General features: G+C 37.2%; 8 protein-coding genes across 8 annotated transcripts; 5 read left to right on the top strand and 3 right to left on the bottom strand.

Annotated features, from left to right (window-relative positions):
• Nucleotides 1–70: 70 nt before the first annotated feature.
• Nucleotides 71–1,885, top strand: C9374_003911 (uncharacterized protein; the record flags this gene model as incomplete). Its single annotated transcript, XM_044693492.1, has 1 exon — nucleotides 71–1,885. The coding sequence occupies one exon, from the start codon at nucleotides 71–73 to the stop codon at nucleotides 1,883–1,885; it is 1,815 nt and encodes a 604-aa protein (XP_044556041.1).
• A 189-nt stretch (nucleotides 1,886–2,074) lies between these two features.
• C9374_003910 (uncharacterized protein) lies at nucleotides 2,075–3,524 on the bottom strand (the record flags this gene model as incomplete). The annotated part of the gene is made up of 2 exons (XM_044693491.1): nucleotides 2,075–3,053; nucleotides 3,181–3,524. The coding sequence occupies 2 exons, from the start codon at nucleotides 3,522–3,524 to the stop codon at nucleotides 2,075–2,077; spliced, it is 1,323 nt and encodes a 440-aa protein (XP_044556040.1).
• Nucleotides 3,525–3,958: 434 nt separating this feature from the next.
• C9374_003909 (uncharacterized protein) lies at nucleotides 3,959–5,149 on the bottom strand (the record flags this gene model as incomplete). Its single annotated transcript, XM_044693489.1, has 1 exon — nucleotides 3,959–5,149. The coding sequence occupies one exon, from the start codon at nucleotides 5,147–5,149 to the stop codon at nucleotides 3,959–3,961; it is 1,191 nt and encodes a 396-aa protein (XP_044556039.1).
• Nucleotides 5,150–5,581: 432 nt separating this feature from the next.
• Nucleotides 5,582–8,104, top strand: C9374_003908 (uncharacterized protein; the record flags this gene model as incomplete). The annotated part of the gene is made up of 1 exon (XM_044693488.1): nucleotides 5,582–8,104. The coding sequence occupies one exon, from the start codon at nucleotides 5,582–5,584 to the stop codon at nucleotides 8,102–8,104; it is 2,523 nt and encodes an 840-aa protein (XP_044556038.1).
• Nucleotides 8,105–8,377: 273 nt separating this feature from the next.
• C9374_003907 (uncharacterized protein) lies at nucleotides 8,378–10,532 on the top strand (the record flags this gene model as incomplete). Its single annotated transcript, XM_044693487.1, has 2 exons — nucleotides 8,378–8,417; nucleotides 8,503–10,532. 2 exons carry the CDS (start codon nucleotides 8,378–8,380, stop codon nucleotides 10,530–10,532), a joined length of 2,070 nt encoding a protein of 689 aa, XP_044556037.1.
• A 95-nt stretch (nucleotides 10,533–10,627) lies between these two features.
• C9374_003906 (uncharacterized protein) lies at nucleotides 10,628–20,506 on the bottom strand (the record flags this gene model as incomplete). The annotated part of the gene is made up of 2 exons (XM_044693486.1): nucleotides 10,628–19,505; nucleotides 20,139–20,506. The coding sequence occupies 2 exons, from the start codon at nucleotides 20,504–20,506 to the stop codon at nucleotides 10,628–10,630; spliced, it is 9,246 nt and encodes a 3,081-aa protein (XP_044556036.1).
• Nucleotides 20,507–20,603: 97 nt separating this feature from the next.
• On the top strand, nucleotides 20,604–22,568 carry C9374_003905 (uncharacterized protein; the record flags this gene model as incomplete). The annotated part of the gene is made up of 2 exons (XM_044693485.1): nucleotides 20,604–21,416; nucleotides 21,465–22,568. The coding sequence occupies 2 exons, from the start codon at nucleotides 20,604–20,606 to the stop codon at nucleotides 22,566–22,568; spliced, it is 1,917 nt and encodes a 638-aa protein (XP_044556035.1).
• A 245-nt stretch (nucleotides 22,569–22,813) lies between these two features.
• Nucleotides 22,814–25,306, top strand: C9374_003904 (uncharacterized protein; the record flags this gene model as incomplete). Its single annotated transcript, XM_044693484.1, has 1 exon — nucleotides 22,814–25,306. The coding sequence occupies one exon, from the start codon at nucleotides 22,814–22,816 to the stop codon at nucleotides 25,304–25,306; it is 2,493 nt and encodes an 830-aa protein (XP_044556034.1).
• Between the last annotated feature and the right edge of the window lies 1 nt (nucleotide 25,307).

The raw sequence follows: 25,307 nt of genomic DNA, 5'->3' as shown, positions 1-25,307 counted from the left end.
TCGCTTGTCACTTGAGGCAATTTGACAGTGTCAAAAAAGCCAAGTTTCAAATTGGAATTACAAAAAAAATATGAAACGAACAAAACAAGACAATCCTAGTAGTAGTTTTGATGATCATCATCATGATGAAAAGAAAAAATTGAAATTCAGTCGTCTAGATCTGTCTCCTCACCATCATGAATGGAATAATGGAGAATCAGTGGTGAAAATTGAACTCATTGATTTTAGTCATCATTTACATCATCCACAATCGGAGACTTATCATTTACTTTATAGAAAATTTGAAAATCAAAGAAAGGGTTTTTTAAAGTGGTTTCATCATAAATTAGAATTTATGACTCGAGTTCGTAACCGATTATGTGATTATTTACCCATCGAGTTTATATATGATCGGGATGTGATTCTCAACACTGGAATTTATCATTATTCATTATTTTACTATTTACTGGAAATTACAGACAAGGCTCTAATGCTTGAGATGGTTCAAAAGAAAGGCACATCTTTGGTCTGTGCTTCAAGTGCATTGAGAAATGATCGGGATGTAGTTCTGAAAGCTGTGCAGAACGATATTAATGCTTTGAGATTTGCTTCGGAAGACTTACAAAACGATCATGAAGTTGTGTTTCAAGCATTTAGAATGAATGCAGAAAAAGAGTTTTTTATTGGACCCAAGTGGAATCCATACCGATTGATACAAGACAAGGAATTTATCTTGTCGATTGTGCGTTTTAGTACCAAAATTCTTGCAGAACCTGCTTTTGATCATTTGGTGCAGGACTTTCATTTCATGTTGGAGGCATTGAAGGTGAATGTTCATTCATTAGCATATGCTGATGATTTTTCATTACGAGCAAGCAAAGAATTTATGAGAGAAGCAGTGAAAATCAACGGAGATGCACTTGAATTTGCGTCACATGATTGTCAAAAAGATCCTGAAATACTTTCAATAGCACAAAATAACCTCACATATTCACTGCAATTTGCTACTCTAGAACAACGAAGCGACAGGCAATATGTGTTACGTTCACTAAGACATGCTTTCTATTCTACAGATGTACAATATGCCTCTGACGAGCTAAGGAGTGATGCCAATATAATTTTAGAAGCCATGAGAATTTGGAAAAGTGCAGATCCATATTTTGTTGCTTCAGAGAAACTGAGAAGTGACAAATTATTGGGCTTGACTGCACTTTCGTATTCATCTGAAGTCTATCATATCATGTCAGAAGATCTTCAGAAAGATAAGGAAATTATTATTGCTGCAATTAAGAACGAAGAACATGCTTCGTATATTCTCGAAACAAAGCATGCCATTGAATACCGTAATGATCCTGATGTCATGCGCGCTGTAGTTGAAAACATGAACCCAAAATTTGGACATTGTGATTTGACAGAATATCCAGAAATGATCAAAATACAAGATGCAAATGTAATTGTTCAAAAAGTGCGTGCAGCATGTCAACTTTTTTCTGAACCTTCAGAGTTATTGACAAATGTGTTAAGATTTTTACCTGATCCACCTCCTCCATCATGTCAAGATGAAACATTTTGGTTACAATTAATTTCCATGAGGTCCTTTTTCATTCTATTTGTTCCAAAACATTTAATTACTAAGGAATTTATTGTTAAGGCACTGAAACAAAACGGAGCTTGCTTGTCACAACAACCAGTGGAGAAGTTTGCGGAATGTGATGTGTCACTGAAAGATGTCGCCTTAAGAGACAGTGGTTTTTATGAAGATTCTATCTCAAAGCAAGAGAGCAACATCTTCAATGCACGAATTGATGGGTTTTATTACGGGGCAAAGGTTACAACAAATGCACCCTTGTGTTGGAGATTCTTGAGTTCTGTCGAAAATTTGTTTGCTTTTTATGACGAGTTTTAATTGCACTCTCTAATTTGGGGAACCATCACCACCATATCATCCCTTTCTCTCCTCCATGCTGTATTCTGGATTCCATGCTTGTCTCAGTCAAGAAATACATATTTTCAACAAGAGTGACTTTTAATTGATCTTCCGATAAAATTGATCAGTCCCTGAAACCGGTGAATGTAAAGAATTCGAGCCTTAATGTTAATACAAAAGAGGAAATGGCAAGAACGCAAACCAATTTCTCACAAATCCATACATAAAGCAGAACAACATGAAATCACTATAGTAATATGTAAATTGATCGTGATTCCAATTTCGAATATATTCTCGTAATGGAAGTGATTTGTTGTTTTGATGTGTTGTCTCTGATTGTAATTGATGGGTAGGTCTATAATTTCCAATGAGTACCGTGTAGGTAAACAACATGGTAGATCGAATCATTGTTTTGGAGAGATTCAATAATTTCAATGATTGTGGACGTTTCGCATGAATGAAAAATACAAAAGCAGAACTCAATATAAGAGCTTTCACAAACATGTGTTGATTGTTGGAATAGTTTGGATTCAGCCAAGTTCTTGTTGATGGTAATGGAGAGCCAGTTTTACCACTACTAACCATGTTCATTCTATCCTCCAATATGCGAACTTGATCTCTGAAATCATAATCTGGCATGGAGGTATTTGTTGAGGATTGAATCATGGACTTGACAAGATTGGAATGAAGCAATTGAGACACTGAGAGAGTAGTGCTGTCGGATACATTGTCCAAAGTTCGAACCATTTGATTCACACACAGTGTTGCAATGCATTTGTCCAGTGCATTTTCACTCTTGAATAGAAGAGCAAGATGATTGGCATATTGATTATTCTCATCTTCTTTAAGAATATGTTCTAATAAATTCGAGTTAGAAAAGACATTTTTGATCATTTCCAATGCCATCTTTTCCTTCTTATTCAGACGATACTTGTTGTTTGATGGCGGTAATGAATTTGTTAAAATCCATGCATCCTTGAAATTAAATTGAGAGTAATTTTCTCGCAAAATATTTAAGGCCAATTCAATTGTGTTAAATTCAGAGTTGGGTTGGGTGGATAGCGTGAAAAATTCTTCCGATAATTTGGGAGAGGATCTTTTGTGAAAAATTCGAGACAAAATTTCCAATGCACATTCACTCACTTCACTATTGTTGGATAAGAGAATAAATGTTTTTGATCAGAGTCTTTTTGAATGATGTATGAGAATGACTATGTGAGGAAAGATGAGCTTTGAAAATATTACTTACTGCATTGAAAAAATCTTCAATGTACTGATGTGCCTTGACAAGAGACAAAATTTCTTTCAACACATTCAATAACTTGTCTTGTTCATTTGGCATGCTTTCATTCAATAATAATTTCAAATTTTCATTTCTCGTCAATGACAATCTTTTGAAATAATAATAGACCAAAAACATGGCGTAGGGCAGTGAGCAATATCCAACCATGTAAAACCATGTTTTGAAATCAAATACTTTAAAGTGATCCTTTTCATTGTCTTTGGTAGATTTTTGGTCTTGCTTACTCTCTTGATCCTCTTTTTTACCAGTCATTGTTGACAAACTTGAAAATGTTCGGGATGAGGCAATTAAAATGTTCTTTCTTGTTGCATCCATGATTCGGTTGCTTTTGACCATCCGTGATGCCAGCAAAATTGGCTGTGATGACCAAAGAGCGGTCATGAGACGCTTGGATGGGATCATCAAGCCCTTTGTTGTGTTTGAAAACATTTTTTGAGATTCCGAATGAAAATAGCTGAAGGCCTTGCAACTCAATCAAAATTTTGATAAAATGATGATACTTCTTTGAGGAAGAGAGCTTTGCAATCAGTGATTATGAGTCGTCCTTGTGTTTAGAGACTCACTGCCCTAGTGCACACTGATAACGTGGCGTCTTGAATCTGAAGAGTAAGCCGAGCAGCGTGTTCTGTGTGTGCTCAACCCTTGTAGGATTCGAGGTTAACGACTTGATTCCATTGGGCCCAACAGCACGCATGCCAAATGATCCTGTCCTAGGTGTTGTTGTGATTGTGGTTCTCGAATTTAATTTTTTATTGTTGGAGATGCATCGACAATGGAATTCGGGGCACTTGATAACAAACTTTGCTACAAGATCCCACCACCGATAGATCCATGTTGCTGCTCATCGTTCCGTTGTTCTCCTCATCATCCAAGTCTAACCCCAGAAGAGATTGAAGGGAATTAGCAAAGAATTGTTTGGCGTGATGTGCGTTGTCGAATAAACGAGAGTATGTTTTACCACTGGATCCGAGATTACCAAATCTCGAGTAGACAACAAATACATTGCTGAACAAGAGATGAGTGTGCAGTTGGAGGATGACAAATTGTTCATCTTGCAACCCGTGAATGAGTACATTGAAGGCTTGATGAGTCAACAAGTTGTTGTTTGAATCACCTGCGAAAGGATGATCCAAATTCTCTGCATAAATTCTTCCTCCCGTGAGCATGAGTGTACAGTAAGGATCAATTTGCAGTGTATATTTGGATGACGGTGTTGAGGATGATGAGGAAACCCTAGATCTTGTTGTTGCAACAAGTAAACGTTTCAATCTGTTTTCAAGTTTAGCTGGTTCCTCAAGAGCAAGACACAATGATGACTCGCCCGAATTGCTATTCTCGTTTCCCTTTATCTTCCATGGACACTCGAGCACTGCGTTAGGATCATAGCTTAGAGTTGTGTTGTTGTAACTACATGAGAATAGAGAAGAGGCTTGCAAAATGTTGGAAAGAAGAAAGGCTGAATTACTCGCATACTCAATGGGTTTTGCTGATGATGGCAGTGAGGATTTGGTTCGTTTGGTGAGTTGTTGGTGGTGTGTGGTTGAGTTTTTGTCGACGTGCACGTGATGATGATTGTTGTTAGTTTGATGATGATCATTGTGGTCAGAGTTGTTGCTCACGGCTTCGGATGGATGTTCCTTTCGCTTCCTGATTCTTCTCTTATTATTCATGAGAGATGAGAAGCCATCGCTGGATGAGAGCAGCGTGTCTTTAATAAGCAACCTTCTTGGTGTTGATGATCCACTACTAGTTGTTGCAGAAATAAGACCATTGTTGTTGGTGAATGAAGTAGACGTGCTCGTATGATGATCATTCATAACACTAGTTCCGTTGTTGTTGTTGTTATTGGTCTCGCTTGCCTTGGTGTCTAGAGGTTGTTGTTCTTGTTGCGATTGGTTATTGCCCACGGTCTCTGTGGGGAGAGTAGCGTTGATCATCATTCTTGTTGTGCGATTTGTTTTCAATAATGAATTTAAAATTATTTAAAAATTTCACAATTTGATTGATCGCGTTTCACACACGTGTGTGTAGCAATAACTCATAACTTGATCATGGCCCTTATGTGTTGGTCATGAAGAACATTTCATGATGATGCTGATTCGGTTACCATTCGATTACTGTAACAGCACTACCCCATCATTACGATAATGATTTTTCAAAAACATCAAGTGCCACGCATCAACACACAAAGAAACCTTCAAACAAAAAATATGACAACAACCACGATGCCTCAAAGAGTTGTCAATGGCTCCTACTCGTTGCCAATCAATAATAACACTATCCACACACATAATTATGCCTCTTTTCGTAGGGTAGTCCCCTCTAAATTATTCTCTTCGACATTTATTTTCATTCTCTTCGTCATCATCGTCATGGTGATCACGGAATTATTTTCTCTCCATGTTATGGTGAGTGCAGCATCCCTTCCGACCTTCAAGTTAAATCCCATCGATGGAAGAATTTCAAGTCTTCAATATATTGGCAAAAATCTTATTGTGGTTCAAACCAGTGATAAATTCAGTTATGTGAGTGTCGATCAAGGTGTCAACTTTTACAATTTGAATCAATTACTCAAAACCTGTGAAGAGTACAAGTGTATTGACAGTGTGGTGAAACATCCAACCGATACCAACATGTTTGTCTTGCTATCAAGCAAGAAGAATTCACAATTTATTTGTACCAATTTAAATTCTCTCACAGGTCCTCAGGAAATTGATAAATTGAGTTGTGTTCAGAGATATTTACCGAAAAGTACACTCGATGAAGAATCCAACAGCTCTGCAAAGAATAGATATCAACAACATGCTGTTTTGAAATATATTTTCCATCCTACTATTCATGATACTCTTCTCGTTTTGATGAGTGATCATAATTTATATATTAGCTATAATTTGGGTTCAAATTTTTTCAAGTTAAAATCTGGTGTGAAATCCATTTCGTTTGCCAACAAGGAATCAAGAATGTACAGTGACACTCTTCTATTCGGAATTAAAGAAAATGAAGATGGTACGAGTTACTTCTTTAGTATGGATTCTCGTAATAGAAATGAAGAGGATAATGAAATTATTATTCATCCAAGAGATTTTATGATGTATGGGCAATTTTTATTTGTAGCCACTACGGAGGCACCAGTGACGGCGAATGGACAATCTGAATATGTTGCCAAACTCTATGTCAGTTCCGACAATGGTCACAGCTTCAATCGAGTGCGAATAACCAACAGAAATGGTGTTCTTGAAAAGTCATTTGTCATTCTAGATGGTAGTGAAGGAGCAGTGTTCATCAATGTTCAACAAGAACAAGTTGTGGCATCCTCATCGTCCTCCTCTCAATATTCACCTAGATTTGGAAAAGTCTTCCTTTCCGATTCACGAGGAGTGAAATATAAGGAATCTCTGTGGAATAATAGAAAAGAAGGAGGTCATGCAGATTTTACAAAAGTGAAATCTCTGGAAGGTGTCTATTTGGCTAATCAAATTCATACCGATGACATGTCAAGTGTTGACATTTACGACTGCAACAGCTGCAATGGTTATGAGGATTGTACAAACAAATGCAAGACCAAATCACTCATTACATTTGACAAAATGACATGGCACTATATACAACCACCAAAAGTAGATGCTCAAGGAAAGCCCATTCAATGCTCCAATTGCCATCTCAACATTCATGGCTTCACCGCTTCCTCCTCTTCCAATTATGTCAAAATCCAATCTCACAAAGATGCAGTAGGTATCATTCTAGCCAATGGAAATGTTGGACAATATTTAGACTCCAAAATTGTAAATACCTACATGAGTAGAGATGGTGGTTTGACATGGTTTGAAATTGCTAAAGGATCATACTTGTATGAAATTTTAAATCATGGAGGAGTTTTAGTCACTGTGAAAAATAATCAACCTACTGTGGAAATTAGATATACTCTCGATGAAGCAGAGACGTGGATTTCTGCAAATTTTACAGATCGAGCCAATAGTCCATATCATATTAGCAAATTATATGTCAATGAAAAACATGATCCCTTGGCCAAATATATGATTATTCATGGATCTGGAGATACTACGGGAGACATTCTCATTCGAGTTGATTTTTCTCAAGTTCAGGAACGTGAATGTAATGGAATTAACAATCCATATGATCAGAATAGTGACTATGAATACTTTAAACCTCACAGTTACTCGAATAATTGCTTCTTGGGACGAGTTGTAGAATATACACGAAGAAAACGAAGTGCCAAATGTTTTAATCCTCAACTCACCGAAGATAAGCCAATCAAAATCAAGAATTGTGAATGTACCTATGCAGACTATGACTGTGATTATGGTTATGACAAGAAATTGCTGTCACAAGACAAGACCACCTTCACTTGCACTGCACTTTCCGCACAACTCGAAGAAGAATCAAAAAGCCCATCACTCTCCTCATGTCAAACTGAGAGGTATTACAATGAATCGAGAGGGTTTGCCCGTCTTCCTGGAAATACATGTGTTGGAGGTGTGAGTTCCAAGTTAGATCCTATTCAGAGAGAATGTCCAACGGCCATGAGTGGATGGGCTATTTTCATTCTACTTTTATTCTTCTTGGTCTTGTTCATGTTCACCATTCTACTCGTTTACAAACATTCCTCTCGTTTACAAGCATTATTCAATCCCAATCGAATGAGATATCGATACAATCAACTCATTAATGATATGAGCGCCAGTGAGGGATCCATAGAACAAGACATTGAAAATAATAGAAATCAATACGAAATACATAACAATGAAGATGTTTTTGATAATCGAATTGAACAATCCGATGATGAAGATTTTGGTTTGGATGTGACTGAAGAGGAACAAGAAGCACCCGAAGAGATGGATGAGAGAGGTCTATTCAAAGCTTCCCATCAACAATAATAGGAGTAGAGTAGTTTTAAGTGTCTTCAATGATGTATTAATCGACCACAACATCTTGAAAACACCGAGTTAAACTTTCTGTACGAGAATATACTCAAAGACATATCCGATAATGATTTAGATAATGATTTCTAAAATATTTATAGATATATTGGACGACATAAAAGGAATGCTCTGTATGATTCGTGAGACAACAACGCAATCTCAATGTTAAAAAAACCTTAATAGACAAAAAACCTTCATGAGAATTATTTTCATGAAACCTTTTAAAAAATGCATCACATGGATGAGGTTATGGGTATTGAGTTTATGTGTAGGTTTATGTGTGATGCATGGATGGTGCTCGGAGCATCATAAAGAGAATAACACACGAGAGAAATGGCTTCGGAACGTGATAGATTTTGAAAGGCTTGATACCGAATGTTATCATCAGTTGGTTAAGAATTATTATTTTGAACGTACCATGAATGAGTTTAAGGTGAAGTGTTTGAGGGAGAGGAAGTGTACGACGAGCGATGATGATGAGGTTGATGCATCCTTTTCGTATGAAGAAGCAATTACCAAGCTAGATACACTCCTTAATCATCAGATCAAGAAAAGTTTGGAAAATCATTGCAAGAATTTGTTACTGGATCCAGCCTCGATATCCGTTTTCATTTCCAAAAACGAATCCAAGCAGCTTTTTATTAATGGAGAAGAACAAGTTCACGAATTTTGCTCCAATTTTCATCAAAACAACACCAAATTGTGCAAATTCCATATTTTGGAATTGAGCATTCAGAGAAAAGTCTTGTCTTTTGCAAAATCGATTCCTTCCAAGATGATAGAAAAATTTATTTGGTACTCGCTTGTGAGGAAACTAGGTCTAGATCATCAAGAGGAAGCACTTGCCTTGATTCATTCCCTTAAAATTGAATTCAATCCAAAATCAATGGAGATTCATGTTAAGGTTGAAAACAACGTTGACCCTCTTGCTGAAATTTGGAAATTAGCGGTCGTTGCTCTTTTATTCTTTTTAACTTTTGAATGGATCTACAAAAGGACCATCGAAGACAAGAAAAACCAAGAGGAACGCTACACAAATTTGGAAGCAGAGCTAAGCCTCTCGAACTCTAAAGTGTGCGACCTGACCACTAAACAAATTGAGCAAGCAGTCCAAATTCAACAATTAACTACAGAAAAAGTCCAACTTGAAAATGAAAAGGCCACTCTTGAAAGCAAGTTGTCAACATGTAAATATCAGTTAAGCGAACAACTTGACAACAATAATATTCTCATCAATAGAGAACAACTTATTATGAAAGAGCATGCTACACAGCTACACGAGGCTCTTGAGAAGCTGAAGAAAACCAATAAGATTCAACTGGAAGAGAAGAATGAAATGATAAAAAAGTTAGATGGTAGCTTGACCTTGGAAAAAAACAAGGTGAAACAATACCAAGAAGAGTGTGAAAAGGCGCGAGCTCAACTCAAGCAGATAGAGAAAGACCGAGATTTTACTACCTCTCAATTGAAAGAGTTATCCAGAATCAAAGAAAAATTAGAACAAGAAAAGAAAGAACTGACAGAGAAAATTAAGGAAGGGCACAAATTGTTAGCTCTCAAAACAAAGGAATGTGAGGATTCTATTAAAACCAATGAGATACAAGCTCAAAAGATCACAACACTAACTGTGGAGTTGGAGGACAACAAAAACACCTATGAGCATCAAACGAAAGAGCTCAATTTCATCAAAGAAGAATTGAAATCTTGCACAACAAATTTAAATAAGTTAAAAGAAACATGTAAACAACAAAGTAGTGAGATTTCCGAGTTGCAACAAGGGTTAGAAAGTTCTCAAAAAGACATTCAGGAACGGAATGATCAAATAGTAACACTTGAAAAAGAACTTGAAAAAAAAGAATGTGAACTTGAGAGAGTTTATGACCTGTTTGGTAAGGTAGAACAAGATTACCATGACCTTAGGCAGCTGCATTCTCGTTGTAAACAGGAACAACATGGGTCGTCGGGTGACGTAGAAGTAGTAACGCCAATTGAAAGTAGTACAGGAATTGAGGTCAGTGAGGAGACAACTCCAATTCAGATCAAGGAGGTAACAAACCAAAATTTGAATGAGACTACATCTGAAGTAACATTCAGTAAGAGTAGTAGCCAGGAAAAAAGCAAGGAACGATTAAAGAAATCCAAAAAGAAGAAGACGAAGCATTCAAGTGTCTCGACATCACAAATACCAAATCAGCAGGCCGAATCAACCTTAAATCAAGGGAATAGCACCATTGATTCAACCCAAACTCCTGAATATTTTCCAACACCGATAGACATGAGTTCCAACGCTGTTGCAGAAGAACAGAAAGCAAAACGAACAGCAAAAAAGAAATTGCAACGCCCTGTCAAAAAACAGCTCTTTGTCAAGACCATTGCGAAGTAAATTTACTTGTAAAGTTACACCTACTGTCACTATATTCAACTCATGTACCAACATTCTTGAAAATCTATCACTTATGTTTATTAATCTGATTTGAACTACAAAGTCATACTCTTGCCGATTTGAGCATTGTCAACCATTTGAATGACTTTTGATGCTGTTGGTCTCTTTTTAACATCCAACGCCAACATGGAGAGTACAATCGCAATCAATTCATGATCATATTCAAAGCCTTGCTTTTCAATGATCGATTTCAATGTTTTGAAGAATTCGCTTTCATATTCTGCTTCCTCATGTAGTTTTACAATATTCAAGGAAGTGTCCATCGTGAGTAATTGATAAAGGCAAACACCAAAATCGAAAATGTCAGTTGATGTGAATGTATCCGAGTAGGAACTTGTAGATTGTCTGAATGCTGTTGCGAAATTTCCAAATCGGTCATTTAAGGAAGATGAAGGTTTGAAGCTTTCTGGGTCCTCTGGAGATTTGGCAAGAGTAAGGTTCAAAGAGTGACGCGATCTTGAATTTCCAAATTCTCCTAAACATACAATCATTTTCTCATGTGAAATTTCCTTAATAAAAATATTTGATAACTTGACAGCTGTGTGGCATAAATTATGTTGATCATGAATGCAAGCCAGCGCTTGTGAAATTTGTTTTAGAATTTCCACAACTTCCCATTGTTCGAAACGAGATCCATTTTCTCTTCTAGATTCCAATAATCGTTTTAAATCTCCAAAAGGACAATAATCTAATACCATACAAATTGCCTTGTCATCCGTATCAATAAATGTTTCATACAAACGCGTCACATGAGGGTGATTCACTTTTGATAAGTTGGAATATTCTCTTGCGGAATTTGATTCATCGAATGTAATAAAGTTCACTCTCTTAATAGCAACAATTTGATTATTCACCAAATCGTTTGCCTTGTATATATTTTCAAACTCGTCTCCTGAGATGTATTCCAATAATTGATACTGTCCATTAAGGAGGGAGTGTAAATGGTGTGGTTTTTCTTGAGCAGAGGTTCCATAATGAACCACAGTTCGATCGTTGTGATTCTCTGTTGAGCTAGTATCAACCTCAATCTTATCATCTGAAGAGGAAGTAGTGGTTTGATCTGAGACTGTGGTTGGGGAGGTTTGCATTGCTGGTTTGTACGCATATCCAGTGGGTGATGAAACAGCACTTGCTCCTCTGCCAGTGGCATTTTCTCTTCTTCGTTTCAAGACAATTCTCACACCAAATATGCACATGATCAGCATACAGACTCCAATCACACAAGAGCCTGCCAATACGGTACACAAAATAACGATCAATAAGGTGTTGTCACCGCTCAAACTGGGTGGAGGTGGTTGTGGAATATTTAGCGGAATACTGGTGACATAGATACTTCCTGAGCCTAAATCGGATATCTTAATGGAGCATGTCACTTGATTAGTGCCAGCTACATGTAAAGTTGTTAAATTTTGATCTTGGTTGGATTGTACTTGATCGTAGGACGAAAATAATTTGCATTGAGGTCTATAATTGGTTGGCAAGGTAGAAAGTGCAATGTCAAACGTGATATTCACTAATGGTGCATTGCTATTCAGTATCGAAACAGGTCCCTGACCATTCTTTCTAACATTGAAGTGAAGAATTTGAGCAGTGGTTAGAGAAGCCAACAGTAATGATCTAGTCTTGGTCGTTTGTTTTTGTAATATCAATTCAACTTCATATAAACTGAATGACGAGGTATTTGTGTTGGTGTCAAAAAGAGAAGCCAAGTTAATATTAATACCTTCGGATGGAATTGATAAATAGCTAGAATTCTTGAAGGCTTCGTCTCCATACAAGTTATTCTTCAATACCAAGTAATTGTTAAAGCGAGAGGTGGTACTTGTCATTGAGGGCAATAAAGTACGAGTGGAAACTAACAATGGATTTCTCCAAAGTTCATCACTCAGGCTTTCCTTAAATAGGCCTTGTTTATACTTGATCAGGAATTGGTATTGAATTTTTGGGCTTACTAAAGGCAACAGTAAATCCAGTAGTTTTGAAATAGTGGAAATTTCAGAATCCTTAACATAGTCGGAACTTGTACTGTGTGAATTTCGAAGCACACGTACGCTCAGAGCATTATCTAAAATGTTCAACAAGTAATCAACATTGCTGGAATCTGATAGAACATTCTTAGAAGATGAAATTATTGAGTCAACCATCTTTAACACTTTGTCCATAGAATAAATTTCACTTTCTTTTGCATGTTGTACAAAGGCGCTCAATTTTGGAAGGAATACCTGAGAATATTTAGAGATGTCTGGAAGTGAGCTTGCCGCAGCATAATATGAGTTTTCAATATCCAAACCAATGGATTGTTGCGAGGCGTCTTCATTGAGAAGGCTGCTGATCAACGCATCAGGTGTACTCTTTTCGAGTGGATTTGTTAATTTGACAGGCAGCGTCATTGTTGTAAAACCATTCCATACATCCCGAATGACAATTTTCAACTTTGGATTTTCCATGTAAGGAAGTCTTGTGAAAAACGATTTCTTGGTTGAGACGGAGAGTGCAATCTCAGAGGTATCATTGGAAAGGTAAAATCCATATTGAGCTATGTTACCATCTTCATAGGAAGAGTCAGAGAAGCAAGAAATTGTGAACTCAGTTTCAAATGCAATACCTTCTTTTGGAGAAATGCCACATCGTGGAGTTGGAGGCTCCAATTGCATTGAAAATTGTCTTTCAACAAACGCAACTTGCTGGTCAGAAGTCTTGGCTTCAAATCTAATGGTATATCTCGCTCCAGTGTTGAGTTGTGAAATGTCAAGCACAGATGAAATAAACTTCATGTCTGGTGATTGGTAGTTAGTTGTAAAAAGCTTGTTGTTCACAACTTTAGACGTGCCATTTTTCCAAATGCTAAAACTAATACTTGAAATGGGTTTGAAACTTGTCACTGCAGCAGTTAATGGCAAACCTTTGCCGTATCCAAATCCTACAATATGAGGAACAACACTCAATAATTCAACATGTATCGAATTAGTGTTCGAGAATTTTACACCATTTGCATTCGTTCCATTGATTGAGGCACTCAACTGAATTACAGCATTGGTGAGCTCTGAGGATCCTGACAACCCATACACAACATTGTCGACAGTATTTCTCTGCAAGAGAGAGTCACAACTTTGACGATTCACATTATCTGTACTGTAGAAACATTTCCATAATATACTACTTGTAGAATCCAAAGTTGGATATTCCACTGTTTGTGTGATAGGATTAAATCTTACCAATCTTAAAGCGTACTTGTTGGAAAGTCCATCTCGTTTGGATTCCACATAGTACTCTGTTGGTCGTGGTGAGAAGAATCGAACACAAATGGCAGTCTTGGTGTTGCTTGAACTTCGTTGAGAGGAGGCGATGATACAGTGAGCATCATTATTTTGAATATCATTTCGAGATCTACTAAATATTCTAGATGCTTTGAACGAGTGTTGAAAAGAAGTGTTGAACTTCAAATTGTTGTTAGCTCCTTCAACAGAGTAGTCAATAATTGAACTTTTTAGGGGTGCCTCGTTCAATTCAACAAAACATGTGTCCATCAGAGAGCAAGTAATTTGATTCTTTCCATATACCAAGACAGAAGTAGGGCTTGAGGAAGTGCTTAATTGTGGTTGATAAGGCATTTTCACTGTTGTTGAAGTGTTAAATGTGAGGTCTATCACATTCAATGTGAATGGAATTGCTGAAAGTTGTTGTCTTAAACTTCTCAATCTTCTGTTCAATTTGGTTACTGGAATCTTCACAATCATTTGGTTTGTGTACGCAGAAAGGAAATTAGAGAGCTCAGTATTTTGATCAGCAGACCATCTATATTCCAAAGTAGAGAGTGGAGATAAATTCTTTGAGGTAGCTTGCAACACTACAGGGAATGAAGCGCTTGTGGGGGTGAGAACAGCAGTAGAGGTTACAATATTGGTTTCAGAATCGAGTTTGGGCACACCATCTGGATCCAACACATAGTATCTCACATTGTTAAATGCTGGAATTACGGTATCATTCTTGATCCAAGTGTTAGGTGTGTAGAGTATGAAGTCTTTTTGTTGGTTTATGAAACAACTGGATTCACCGATCAGAGGCAATGAAGTTGTGGGGAAGATATCGTTGCATGGCAACTTGGTCACCTCTGAACCTGAATTGACAACATAGGAATAAAATTGAGCATGGGAAAGAGTATTGGCCAAATTCCTATTGCTGGTCAAGATAGTCTTATCTTTGGAGGCAAATAATATTTGATTTTCACACATGGTTCCATAACTGCCATCTCTACACACACAGGTATTAAAGAGTGTACATTGTCCCTGGCCACTACAGCTCAATGGATCTGTGGAGAGCACTCCAAAACAGGTAGTTTTCTCACAATTATCTCCCAAATAATTCTTTTGGCAACTACAGGTATTTGTTTGAATGCAAACACCTCTTCCTGAACACACAGTGGATGTAGTATAATGTGGAATCGTATTACAATACATTGGATATACCTGTGCATCTGTAGTTGAGTTATTAATGACCAGTGTGCTTGCAACGACCGAGGTCACAGTATCAGGACTGGCGTTCAAAACGATTCGAGCAAACTTTCTTAATGTAGAATTCCAGTCAATGGATGGTGCTGAGCAAGTGAGTGCACTGGTAGCGCCATTCATGCTTGTTGCTCTAACCAATAGCAGATTCAAATTTCCTTCATCATAGAATTGACAATACAATCTGTCCAATAACAATTGTTCTGTTGATGAAACAATTCCACTTGGTTGAGAGAATGGTTTTTGAGTATTCACCAGTAAGGCACCGCTTGATATCACTCTCTGTGATTGGCAACTCAAAAAGGATTGTCTGAAGAGAACAATGGAAAGAGGAGCTACACTCAAATCATCATAAGGAGCATTCTTCAATACCAATGACACGTTCAGCCTCAATAAATTTCTGTTGAGGGGTAAATTCACCTGACCATATATAAGAGGGCGAGAAAGTTTTGTTGTTTTGATGATTAAGGGTGAGTTGAAATATTGCAGTGCAGTGTCACCATCTCTGATCTTGATGTTAAAATTATCTGCAGACTCAAGCGTTGGGAAGGTCTTGAATAAGGATTCTTCCATAGCAACAGCAAAGTTGTAAACAGAAATATTCCACGGAATAGATTGCACAATCACTGAGTTAGTATCTGACTGATTGTTCACTTTTAGGGCAGAATACTCAAATTCGTTACCTCCAAAAGTAATACTCTTTTTAGAAATTATTGATAAAGATGTTCTCTTGGAAATGTTTACAGAGAATGTGGTGTTCACTCCATATGTCAAGTAAATATCCACATCTCCTTCTTTCAATAGTGAAATTCCAGTACATTTGAGTGAGGTATTGCTCGAAAATACTGCTGGATAATTCGCTCCGAATACATTACAATAAACAGTCCGTGGAAATATCTGTGAATAGGGAATTTCAAAACCTTGAATAGTAACATCGAAACTTGGCAGTGTAGGCTGCTGTGGTGAATAAACTACGGTAGAACCATTACTATAACTTGCTTGAATTTGAGCTAGTGGATCGAAGAAAAATATTTTGAGGGGTTGTGTTCCCAATAATTCAAATTTTCCACTGTTGACATTGGTGTAGATCGTAAGATCCTTCCATCCAACGCTATTGGAAATTAATGGAATGTAAAACAAACCATCTGTCAATTGGTCAGGCCTTGCAAAGTATTTCACACCATTCAAATCAACCCAAATATTGTTCGTAAGTAGGGTAATTAATTGAGGACTTGGTGTTGTAATTCGTGCCATGATCACTTGATTAATTCCAGCCACACTGACGGTTTGGTCAATGAGAAATTGAACACGAGGTAGCCCACCAACACTACCACGAAGGGATACATTGTCTGTGAGCGCTTTGCCGCCTGTTGGCATTTTGTTGTAGCTCAATACCAGTTGAATGGTTGAGTTTTGTAAGGGCTCAGGATTGTTGTAGTGACATGTGAATTCTGTCAAATTATTGTTGTTGATCTTGGTGACGGGAACCAAATCTAAGTTTCTATTGTTAAAAATACAGAAAATAAAAGGTAGGAATGAGGTTGGAATTTCATATTTCATGTTCATGACCACAGAGATACTTCCGTTGGCAGCTAAAAAGTTTTGAAATCCCGCAAATTCATTATATCTCAAGTAATAGATGGTAATGTTATTTGTGAGCTCAGTAGTCTTATTGAAAGTCAACGAGAGAGTCACATTTGTAAATGGCGCAACTACATTGTTAGTAGGAATGTTAGGCATATTCACCGATGACAGTTGAAAGGTTCCTGTGGCAATACTCGAAATTGGGTTGTAAACCAAGTTAGTTTGTGGATATTGTTGTTGAATTTTTAAATCTAACTGAACAAAAGGAAGGTTATTACGATTAATTCTGCTCCATTCGTCAAGGAACAAGTTCGTGAATGGGAAGGTGGGTTGTGACGAGTATTGCTTATCAATTACGTCCAAATTCAAGCTAGAAGGTACTGAATTGGCAAATACCAGCTGTTTCTTCTCGAATGTTATAATATTACTTTGCACTTGAGTAGAGATATCAAATGCATAGGTTGCATTGAACTGATAACATAAATTCAACCTCAAATTGGCAACCTCAGCATTACTTATTGGAACAGAGCATGTAAAAATAGAGGTAGGTTTGGTAATTGAAACCGGATACACTGCTCCATTGTAACGACAGCACAGCTTGTTAGGGCTCACATAGCTTTGCAAAATCACAGGATTATTCAATTCGTTTCCAAAATCAAGTGTGAAATTCCAAAATTTTCCAACGTTATTTTCACTATTGTTATAGACCAAGACTGTTGTGGTTTGTATGGGAGAAAGAATGAGAGGACTATTGGTTGGATCAAAAAAGTAGACATTGATGGCATTGAGGGACATGTTCACGTATGAATTCGGGCCTTGTTGTAAGGCCATATTCACGCTTTGAATGCCTTTTGGTGTCGTGGAACTCGTACTTAACGGAGCAAACACTTTACCAGAGGCATCTTTTTGTAAAGGTGACATGACATTGCTAATGTTGATGTACACGTTCTGAATATCTAAATTTGGGTTATTAAGCACAACTTGTGTTAAAATGAGGTTCTGTTGATTCACAACAGACGCGTGATCTACCAAGTCAAAGCTTTGTTTGGAAATAAAAGGAATGGATAAATTGGTATACGTTGCAAAAATTGCCAAATATTGATTTGCAAAATTCCAAACCTCCACGCCAACTTTCCCTGCGCTTGCCATGTCTTTGGTAATTTTTACGTTGGCCACTGAATAGAGAGTGTCAGATGTTGTGAGAGGATATTGAGTTCGGCCAGGATAAATAAAAACCATGTTGGGATCACTGTTAATTGTGGCAGGCTTGTTCAATAGCTTTAAGTTGATTGTGGTTGTGATGTCACCACTAGATGCATCCAACGCAAGTAAACTCTTTGGGGAATCCACCTCAAAAGTAAAATTATAAACTGGTATCAAGTACGTCATAAAACTTTCTCCTCCGTTCAATGAACCTCCTGCATAGAAGACATCTATCTCTTGATTTCTCACAACAGAAAATCCATTCATGGTGGAATCTTGACTTGAAGCATACGTCACATATTGAGAAACAGAATTCAGTGATGTGGCTGGAAATTGTAAAAAGACCAAATTCATGGAAGTGGCAGATATGGTACTACCTCCAGGTAAAGTAACGCTTCCTTTAAAAGAAGCACCAATCGTTAGTACATTATTTTTAACGATCAAATCATTTGCTCTCAGTACTGCATTAGAGTCATCTCTTCCTATTGGGATTACTTGTGAAACACCACCCGTGCTCGATGTATAGAGAATCAAGTATGACCACTCACTACTCGAAACTGTATTTGTGAATCGGTTTTGAGTGTCAAAAGTGATGGCTTGTTTCGATGTACTTTTTCCAAGTACCAATAATTGGTTGTTATTAAGGTAAACTGATATTCCATCTTCATTGCCATCAATACCACCAACAGTTGTAATCCATGAAACGCCATTACTGGTGAAGGAATACTTGAAAGCGAACATGTCATTTCCTGAGCCCGTAGATTGAATAGTAACAGTATTCGTATCATTACCACCAGTTGGTGACCGGTTGAATGTAATCCTATAATTAACTGCAGCAACAAAGGTTCCAATCACATAGCATTCATTCGCAAAAGAATCGAAATAAACACTCTTTGGGATGATTTTCACATTTGCATCATTGGTGTTATCAATGACGTTTGTCATTGCATTCTGAGGATTTCCACTCGAAGGATCAAAGGTAAGAACATACAAATTTTCGGGTAGTGATGTAATTGGAGGAGTGTTCGTACCATTGCCGTTTGCAGAACCACCCAATTTTAGAGAATCCGAAACAGTAACTACTCCTTTAAAAGATCCAACGACTACAATGTTGCTTGATGAAAAAGTAACGTCTTGAACATTGAGGTAGTCCCCTCTAATCACTTTTGTCCAATCGACAACTACGGAAGAACCTGCATTGCTCGAAAACTTTACAATGAACAATCCTTCATTGTTATTAATCACACCTACAGCCACATATTGAGAGCCAGTGTCTTGCAATGATCGAATTGAAACAACCTCTGTCGATTGAAGATTCGGTATGATTTGTGAGTTAATCACTGTTGAGGGTATTTGGTACGTCCAATTCACAGTTCCATTGGCAGTGACTCTCAATAAATAGGCCTCGCTTTGAAGCGTGGTGGAAAGCTGAGCTGTTGATGGGCTGTTAAATTGGATATTTGATGTAAACTTTCCACCTAGAAACAAGCTACCTCCACTCTCATCACTTTGCACACTTTGGCATGACTGTATGTTGGGTTGTGAGAGTTTCCATTGAGGAAGGTATGATATTTGTTGTTGCTGTTGTTGCTGTGAATACACAAAGTTTTGGATGAGTAAGCTGCATAATAATATGATGAGTAGTGGTATTATGAATGTTGATGAAGTTCGTCGACGCGGAATATACGACCGAGATCGATGTAAAACCATTGCGGAATAGTTGCTGCACCGCATGCTGTTGGTTATGAAAGGAGCTATTTCGTGTTCAATTTTTTCAATATGGATGAGTTATAGATGCAGTATTGGGCACTCATAGAGCATAGTACAAATGTAAATTAGACCAATACATGTAATTTTCCATTGGCATATTAAACACTTTTTACAACTATTTCCCAAAATGGAAGGTACGTTGATATGCTTTTACAGGAAGTCATTGAAAATAACTAGATCCAATCTTCGAACTGAGCAGTTTCACAAACATCTGAAATCTTAATAGGACTGTGTAATCAATGACTGTTCATTTCACTTTGATGGTGATCCATTGGGTTTTGAAACATTGCCATTCAAAGCGATCGGGGAATTGGAAACATGTCACAATCATTAATGCAGACAGTATTTGGCACAGCACATGATTCAGTTTGGAACTATGTCTAGCTGATCATTGTTCGAGATAACAAGGTATGCGCCATTTTGTTTAACTTTCCATATCTTGATGATTTTGAAACTGTCTTTCCTTTGCATGACTTTGCCTTACCAACTGAAATACAAGTAGAAGAGCATTACTACCACTGAGATGATCATAATAAATTGAAAAATAAATTTACAACTCAAATCAAGAGTAGTGTCTTGCATGTTTCTCACTTCGTCTTCATATTGTTGCAAAATACTCATTTGTCTGTTTAGTCGCTCCTCTATCTTCTCAATTTCAATGTTGTATAATTCAATAGCTTCTTGTGAAGTTTCGTGTTGTTGCTTTTCTTTCATCTCATTCAATATTTCTTGCTGTATGAGTAATTTCTTTTTAATTTCTTGAATTTTTTCATCATTTCGCGAATTAATTTTCATGAAAGAGGAAACAATTTGAAAATACAAGGAAAATCTATTCCACACATAGTGGGACATATTTTCAAGCTGAGTGAGAAGGCTCGTTTCTTGTTCCATCCTGACGATGACGATGGTGGACACACACAATAAATATTTTTTTAAAATTTTATTAAAAATGTTGCCAAGATCCGATCTTGATAACGTCGAGGGTAAAGATCGTCGAGTCGATGAAGAAAATGCTAAATTGAAACCAACTACATGTGGAATTCATTTTGGAGCTACTCGTTGTTGTTGTTGCGTCTATCATGATTCAGATGATGGCTTTGAATTGAACAATACTTCAACAAACACCATTCAAAAATACGAAATAATTCCTAATGAATTTGGGGAGTTAACAAGCGGATGTGTTCTTTCGTTTGTCGGAGAGGATGTAGATTTTCCTCAAATAGGAAACAATTTTGTTACAAGGCCACTGGCAAAGCATTCCATCGACGATATTGTCATGGATTTGAAAAAAATTATTGGCCGCAAATTTTCAGATCCCGTTTTACAGAATAATTCAAGATTCTATCCTTTTAATGTTGTTGAAGGGCCCAATGATGAACCATATATCAATGTAAAGAGTAGAATGGATATGTTTGCTCCAGAGCTATTGACTTCGTTTATTTTTAAATATATCACACAAGCTATGTTACCTTTGTCAGGTTACGATTGCAGTGAACGTGGAACGGTTTTAAGCACGCCATGTTACTTTACTGAAACACAAAACCAGGCTCTTCGAGAAGCATGTGAATTTAACGGCGTACCTGTATTAGACATTGTAAGGGATTCTGAATGTGCATGCTTGGCCTATAATTTAGAAAAATCATGTTTCAACGAATATGTGTTAACTTTTGGCTTGGGAGGTAGTGCCTTACTGGTATGTGTGGAATATATCAATGAGCGTGGTGAGATTGAGCTGAAAGGATTTGACGGAGATAGTTTTTTGGTATGTTTATTGAAATGTGATATATTATTATATCATCATTCCAAAAAGGGAGGTGATGATTTTGATAACACCCTTGTGAAGTATGCTTGTGAAGAATTTCTTAAAACACATAGCCAATACAAAATTCCTGCAAGATCATTGCGAACTTTAAAATATGAATGTGAGAAAGCAAAAATCGATTTATCGCTTACTGAGAACACTTCTATTCATATCAAATCTCTGATAACTGAACCCAGTATTGACTTTTCCATCGATATTTCTCGCAAATTGTTTGAAGATTTGAACGCAACACTATTTAATACATGTGTTGACACCATACAGCAATTGTTGAGTGATTTAAAGCTTGGAAAGTCACAAATTAGTAAGATAGTACTTTTGGGAGGATCGTGTAATATTCCCAAAGTTAAGGAACTTTTGAGTGCCTATTTTAATATACCCTCGTGCTCACCAGAGAGCTCAAATACTTCATGCCAAAACACGGCTCTTCTTGACAGTATTCCACCCGAACATGTCATCGCAGTTGGTGCAGCTAAAAAAGCCAGCATGCTTCACAACACTAGAAAACAGTCAGCAATACCTTTGCCGACATTTGTAGATATTAATCCAATATCTATTGGAATAGAAGTTTATGGAAATTATATGACCAATATTTTAGAAAGAAACTGCTACATTCCATGTACAAGCAGCATCATGATAACTCCTTGCTGTAAGAATCAAGACAAAATATCCTTAAAGTTTTTAGCAGGTGAAAGATTATTATCGAAGGACAATATCACCTTGTTTCAAACTGATTTACAGTGTCAAGATGGCTCAGACAACAAGAGTGGCAAGGAGAATAAGGAATCTACACGGACCTTTAAAATTGAATGTGAAGTTAATATAAGCTATCAATTGCTGATAAGAGTTTATGAATGGCGTAAGGACGAGGTCAACACTCAGTGCTCAACCACTCTCAAAGTTTCACACACAATTGATAATTATTCTCAAATATTGAGCCAAGAAGATATCTTCTCCATGATCAAACAAGCTTCTCTCACACAATCTCAAGACGTGCTAGCACTTCGAATGATTCACTCCATGGTTGTTCCTTCCCTCATTGAAAATCCAAATAGTACTGCATGTCGCCGTCTTCCAAACACAAGCATCAGGTAATTCGTAACTTGGTAAATTCGAGTCGAATATCATTGCTGTTCCTATTCACAATTCCCCAGTTTCATATTGTTTTTTGAATTGTGGCAAATAAAAAAATTTGAGATTCAAAAAAAATATCGACACAAGCTTTTTCTTTGCTCTCTCTGGTTTTGTTTATCGGATCATTCATTCGTCTTTCCGATACACGTCTCAGTATCCTATCCTCTTTTCAAAATTTCCTCTTCACCAACGACTGATCCGACAAAATGCCAGCATCAAGCAAGAAGGTGAAAGTACCCAATGTACTTTCTAAAAACACTACCAAACAACAACGAAAATCTAACTCCCACTCATTGGATCAAAATCGTAAAGTGGATAAGAGTAAAATTGGTAAAGGACCTACTCAGCTTCGTTCTCGCTCAACAATTAAACGTCTTCTCATGTATACATCAAAAGTCAAGAGAAACGAAGATGGCGAAATTATTAAAGGCTATGTTACACCAAAATCACAACAAATCAAAAAGGGAGAAATGGCTCGAGTTGCTCCTGATAGAACCTTGTTCGGAAATACAAGAGTTATTGGCCAACAAGAAATGTCCAAGTTCCGACAAGCTTTGGAAAAGAAAATTCATGATCCTTACACAATTTTGTTGAAACGTTCCAAAGTTCCAATTTCGTTATTGCAAGCCAACACAAAAGATACCAGTGCAAGCTCATCAATTTCATTGGCATCATCCAATAGTACGAATAATGTGAAACCAACAAATGTTGGAGGAGAAACATTAATTCCATCCAACGACAATATTCATGCATTGCATCAAAATTCAACATTCCAAATCAAGAGACAAATTAATTTCCAAGAAACATTTGGACAAAAAGCTCAACGTAAAAAACCTACTCTCTTATTCACGGACTTGGCAGAATTATCTCATCAAGTAGAAAAGAAACAACAAGAATATCAACCCATCAAGGACAAGAAGCAAATGTATGTCCCCAATGAATACTATTATTTGCACAAGGAAGGTACAGATTCTCATGATGTTTCATCAGTTTTAGCTTCGAGCGGGTTTGTGAGATCTCAATTGTATGACCCATGTACTCAACGTGGTACCTCCAAACGTATTTGGAGCGAATTGTACAAGGTCGTTGACTCGAGTGACGTTCTATTAATTGTGTTGGATGCTAGAGATCCAATTGGTACTCGTTGCTATCATATTGAGCAATATCTCAAAAAAGAGAAGCCTCACAAACACGTGGTATTCATTCTCAATAAGTGTGATCTCGTACCTACATGGGTCACTGTTCGATGGGTTAAAATTCTCTCTCAAGAATATCCTTGTTTGGCCTTCCACGCCAGTGTTCAGAATCCATTCGGTAAAGGTGCCTTAATCCAACTATTGAGACAATATGCTCAGGTGCATCGTGATAAACCTTCCATCAGCGTGGGTCTTATCGGATATCCCAATGTTGGTAAATCTAGTGTGATTAACACATTGAGAAAAAAGAAGGTCTGTAAGGCAGCTCCAATTCCTGGTGAAACTAAAGTTTGGCAATATGTTGCTTTGATGAGAAGAATTTTCCTTATTGACTGTCCTGGTGTTGTTCACACCACAGATAATGAGGAACAATACCGATTGAAAAACCAATATAACACCTCAGAGCAAGATGAACATTATCAATATATGAACAGAGTTGCTGATAATGTACTGAAAGGAGTTGTACGTGTTGAGACAGTGACACCCGATGAGTTGATTGATGTCATTCGTGTCATTTTGCATCGTATGAAACCAGAATATGTTCAACGTACCTATCAAATCTTGACATGGAAAGATCACTATGACTTTTTAACACAATTGGCATACAGATCAGGAAAAATCAATAAGGGTGGATCTCCTGATTTGCACACAGTGGCCAAAAAGATTGTACAAGATTGGCAACGAGGTAGAATTCCATGGTTTATTGTTCCTCCATTTGAAGATGATATTGATAAGGCTGAAATGAAGAATTTGAAGAAGGAATTGGAAGACAAGAAGAAGAATCCACTGTTGAATCACAATATTAAGCAATTGTTCTACAAGTTAAAAACTGATGAACAATTATCTGCTGTTTATTCTAAGCATGATTTGAAAGGTATTGGAATTATTCCTGAAGACAAACAAGAAGCTATCATGCAAGAATTGGCCAAACCTTCAAAGGAGCAAATGAAAAAGATTGAAAAACAAAATGCAAAGAAGAAGAAGCTATTGTCAAAGGAAGGTTTAAATTCAAAGAACAATGACCAAGAAAATGATGAAGATGACGACGATGAGAATGATGAACATGCAGAGGTTCAACACGACGAAGAGGACGAAGTTGTGGATTGGGATGAAGTATATGCTCAATTTAATGATAAGGAAGTCATGGACGATGATGAGAATGATGAAGTAGATGAAGATGGTGAAGATGATGATGACCTTGAAGAGATGAACGGTTCTGAATTTATTGAGGATGAAGCTGAAGAGGATAACCATGCCGTTGAATCTGATGACGACAATGAGGATGCTGAAGAGGATGGCATTGAAGAAGAGAATGAACGTCCAGTTAAGCCTCTCGTTAATATGAAACCTGTCAAAGTGAAATCTCTCTCAAAACTTGACATTTTGAATCGTATCAAGAAGCAACGAGAATCGTCGAGCGAAAAGAAGGAAGTTCAACCTCCTGCTACCAAGTCAGACAATGTGTACATTCCAAAGGCCCTTAGAAATAAGCTGAAAAAGTAAA

The sequence above is a fragment of the Naegleria lovaniensis genome (genome assembly GCF_003324165.1).
Source record: "Naegleria lovaniensis strain ATCC 30569 chromosome Unknown tig001, whole genome shotgun sequence".
In the NCBI taxonomy this organism is placed as follows: domain Eukaryota; phylum Heterolobosea; class Eutetramitea; order Acrasida; family Naegleriidae; genus Naegleria; species Naegleria lovaniensis.
Note: the sequence above shows the minus strand (reverse complement) of the source record. Positions and strands in the feature narration are given on the sequence as shown.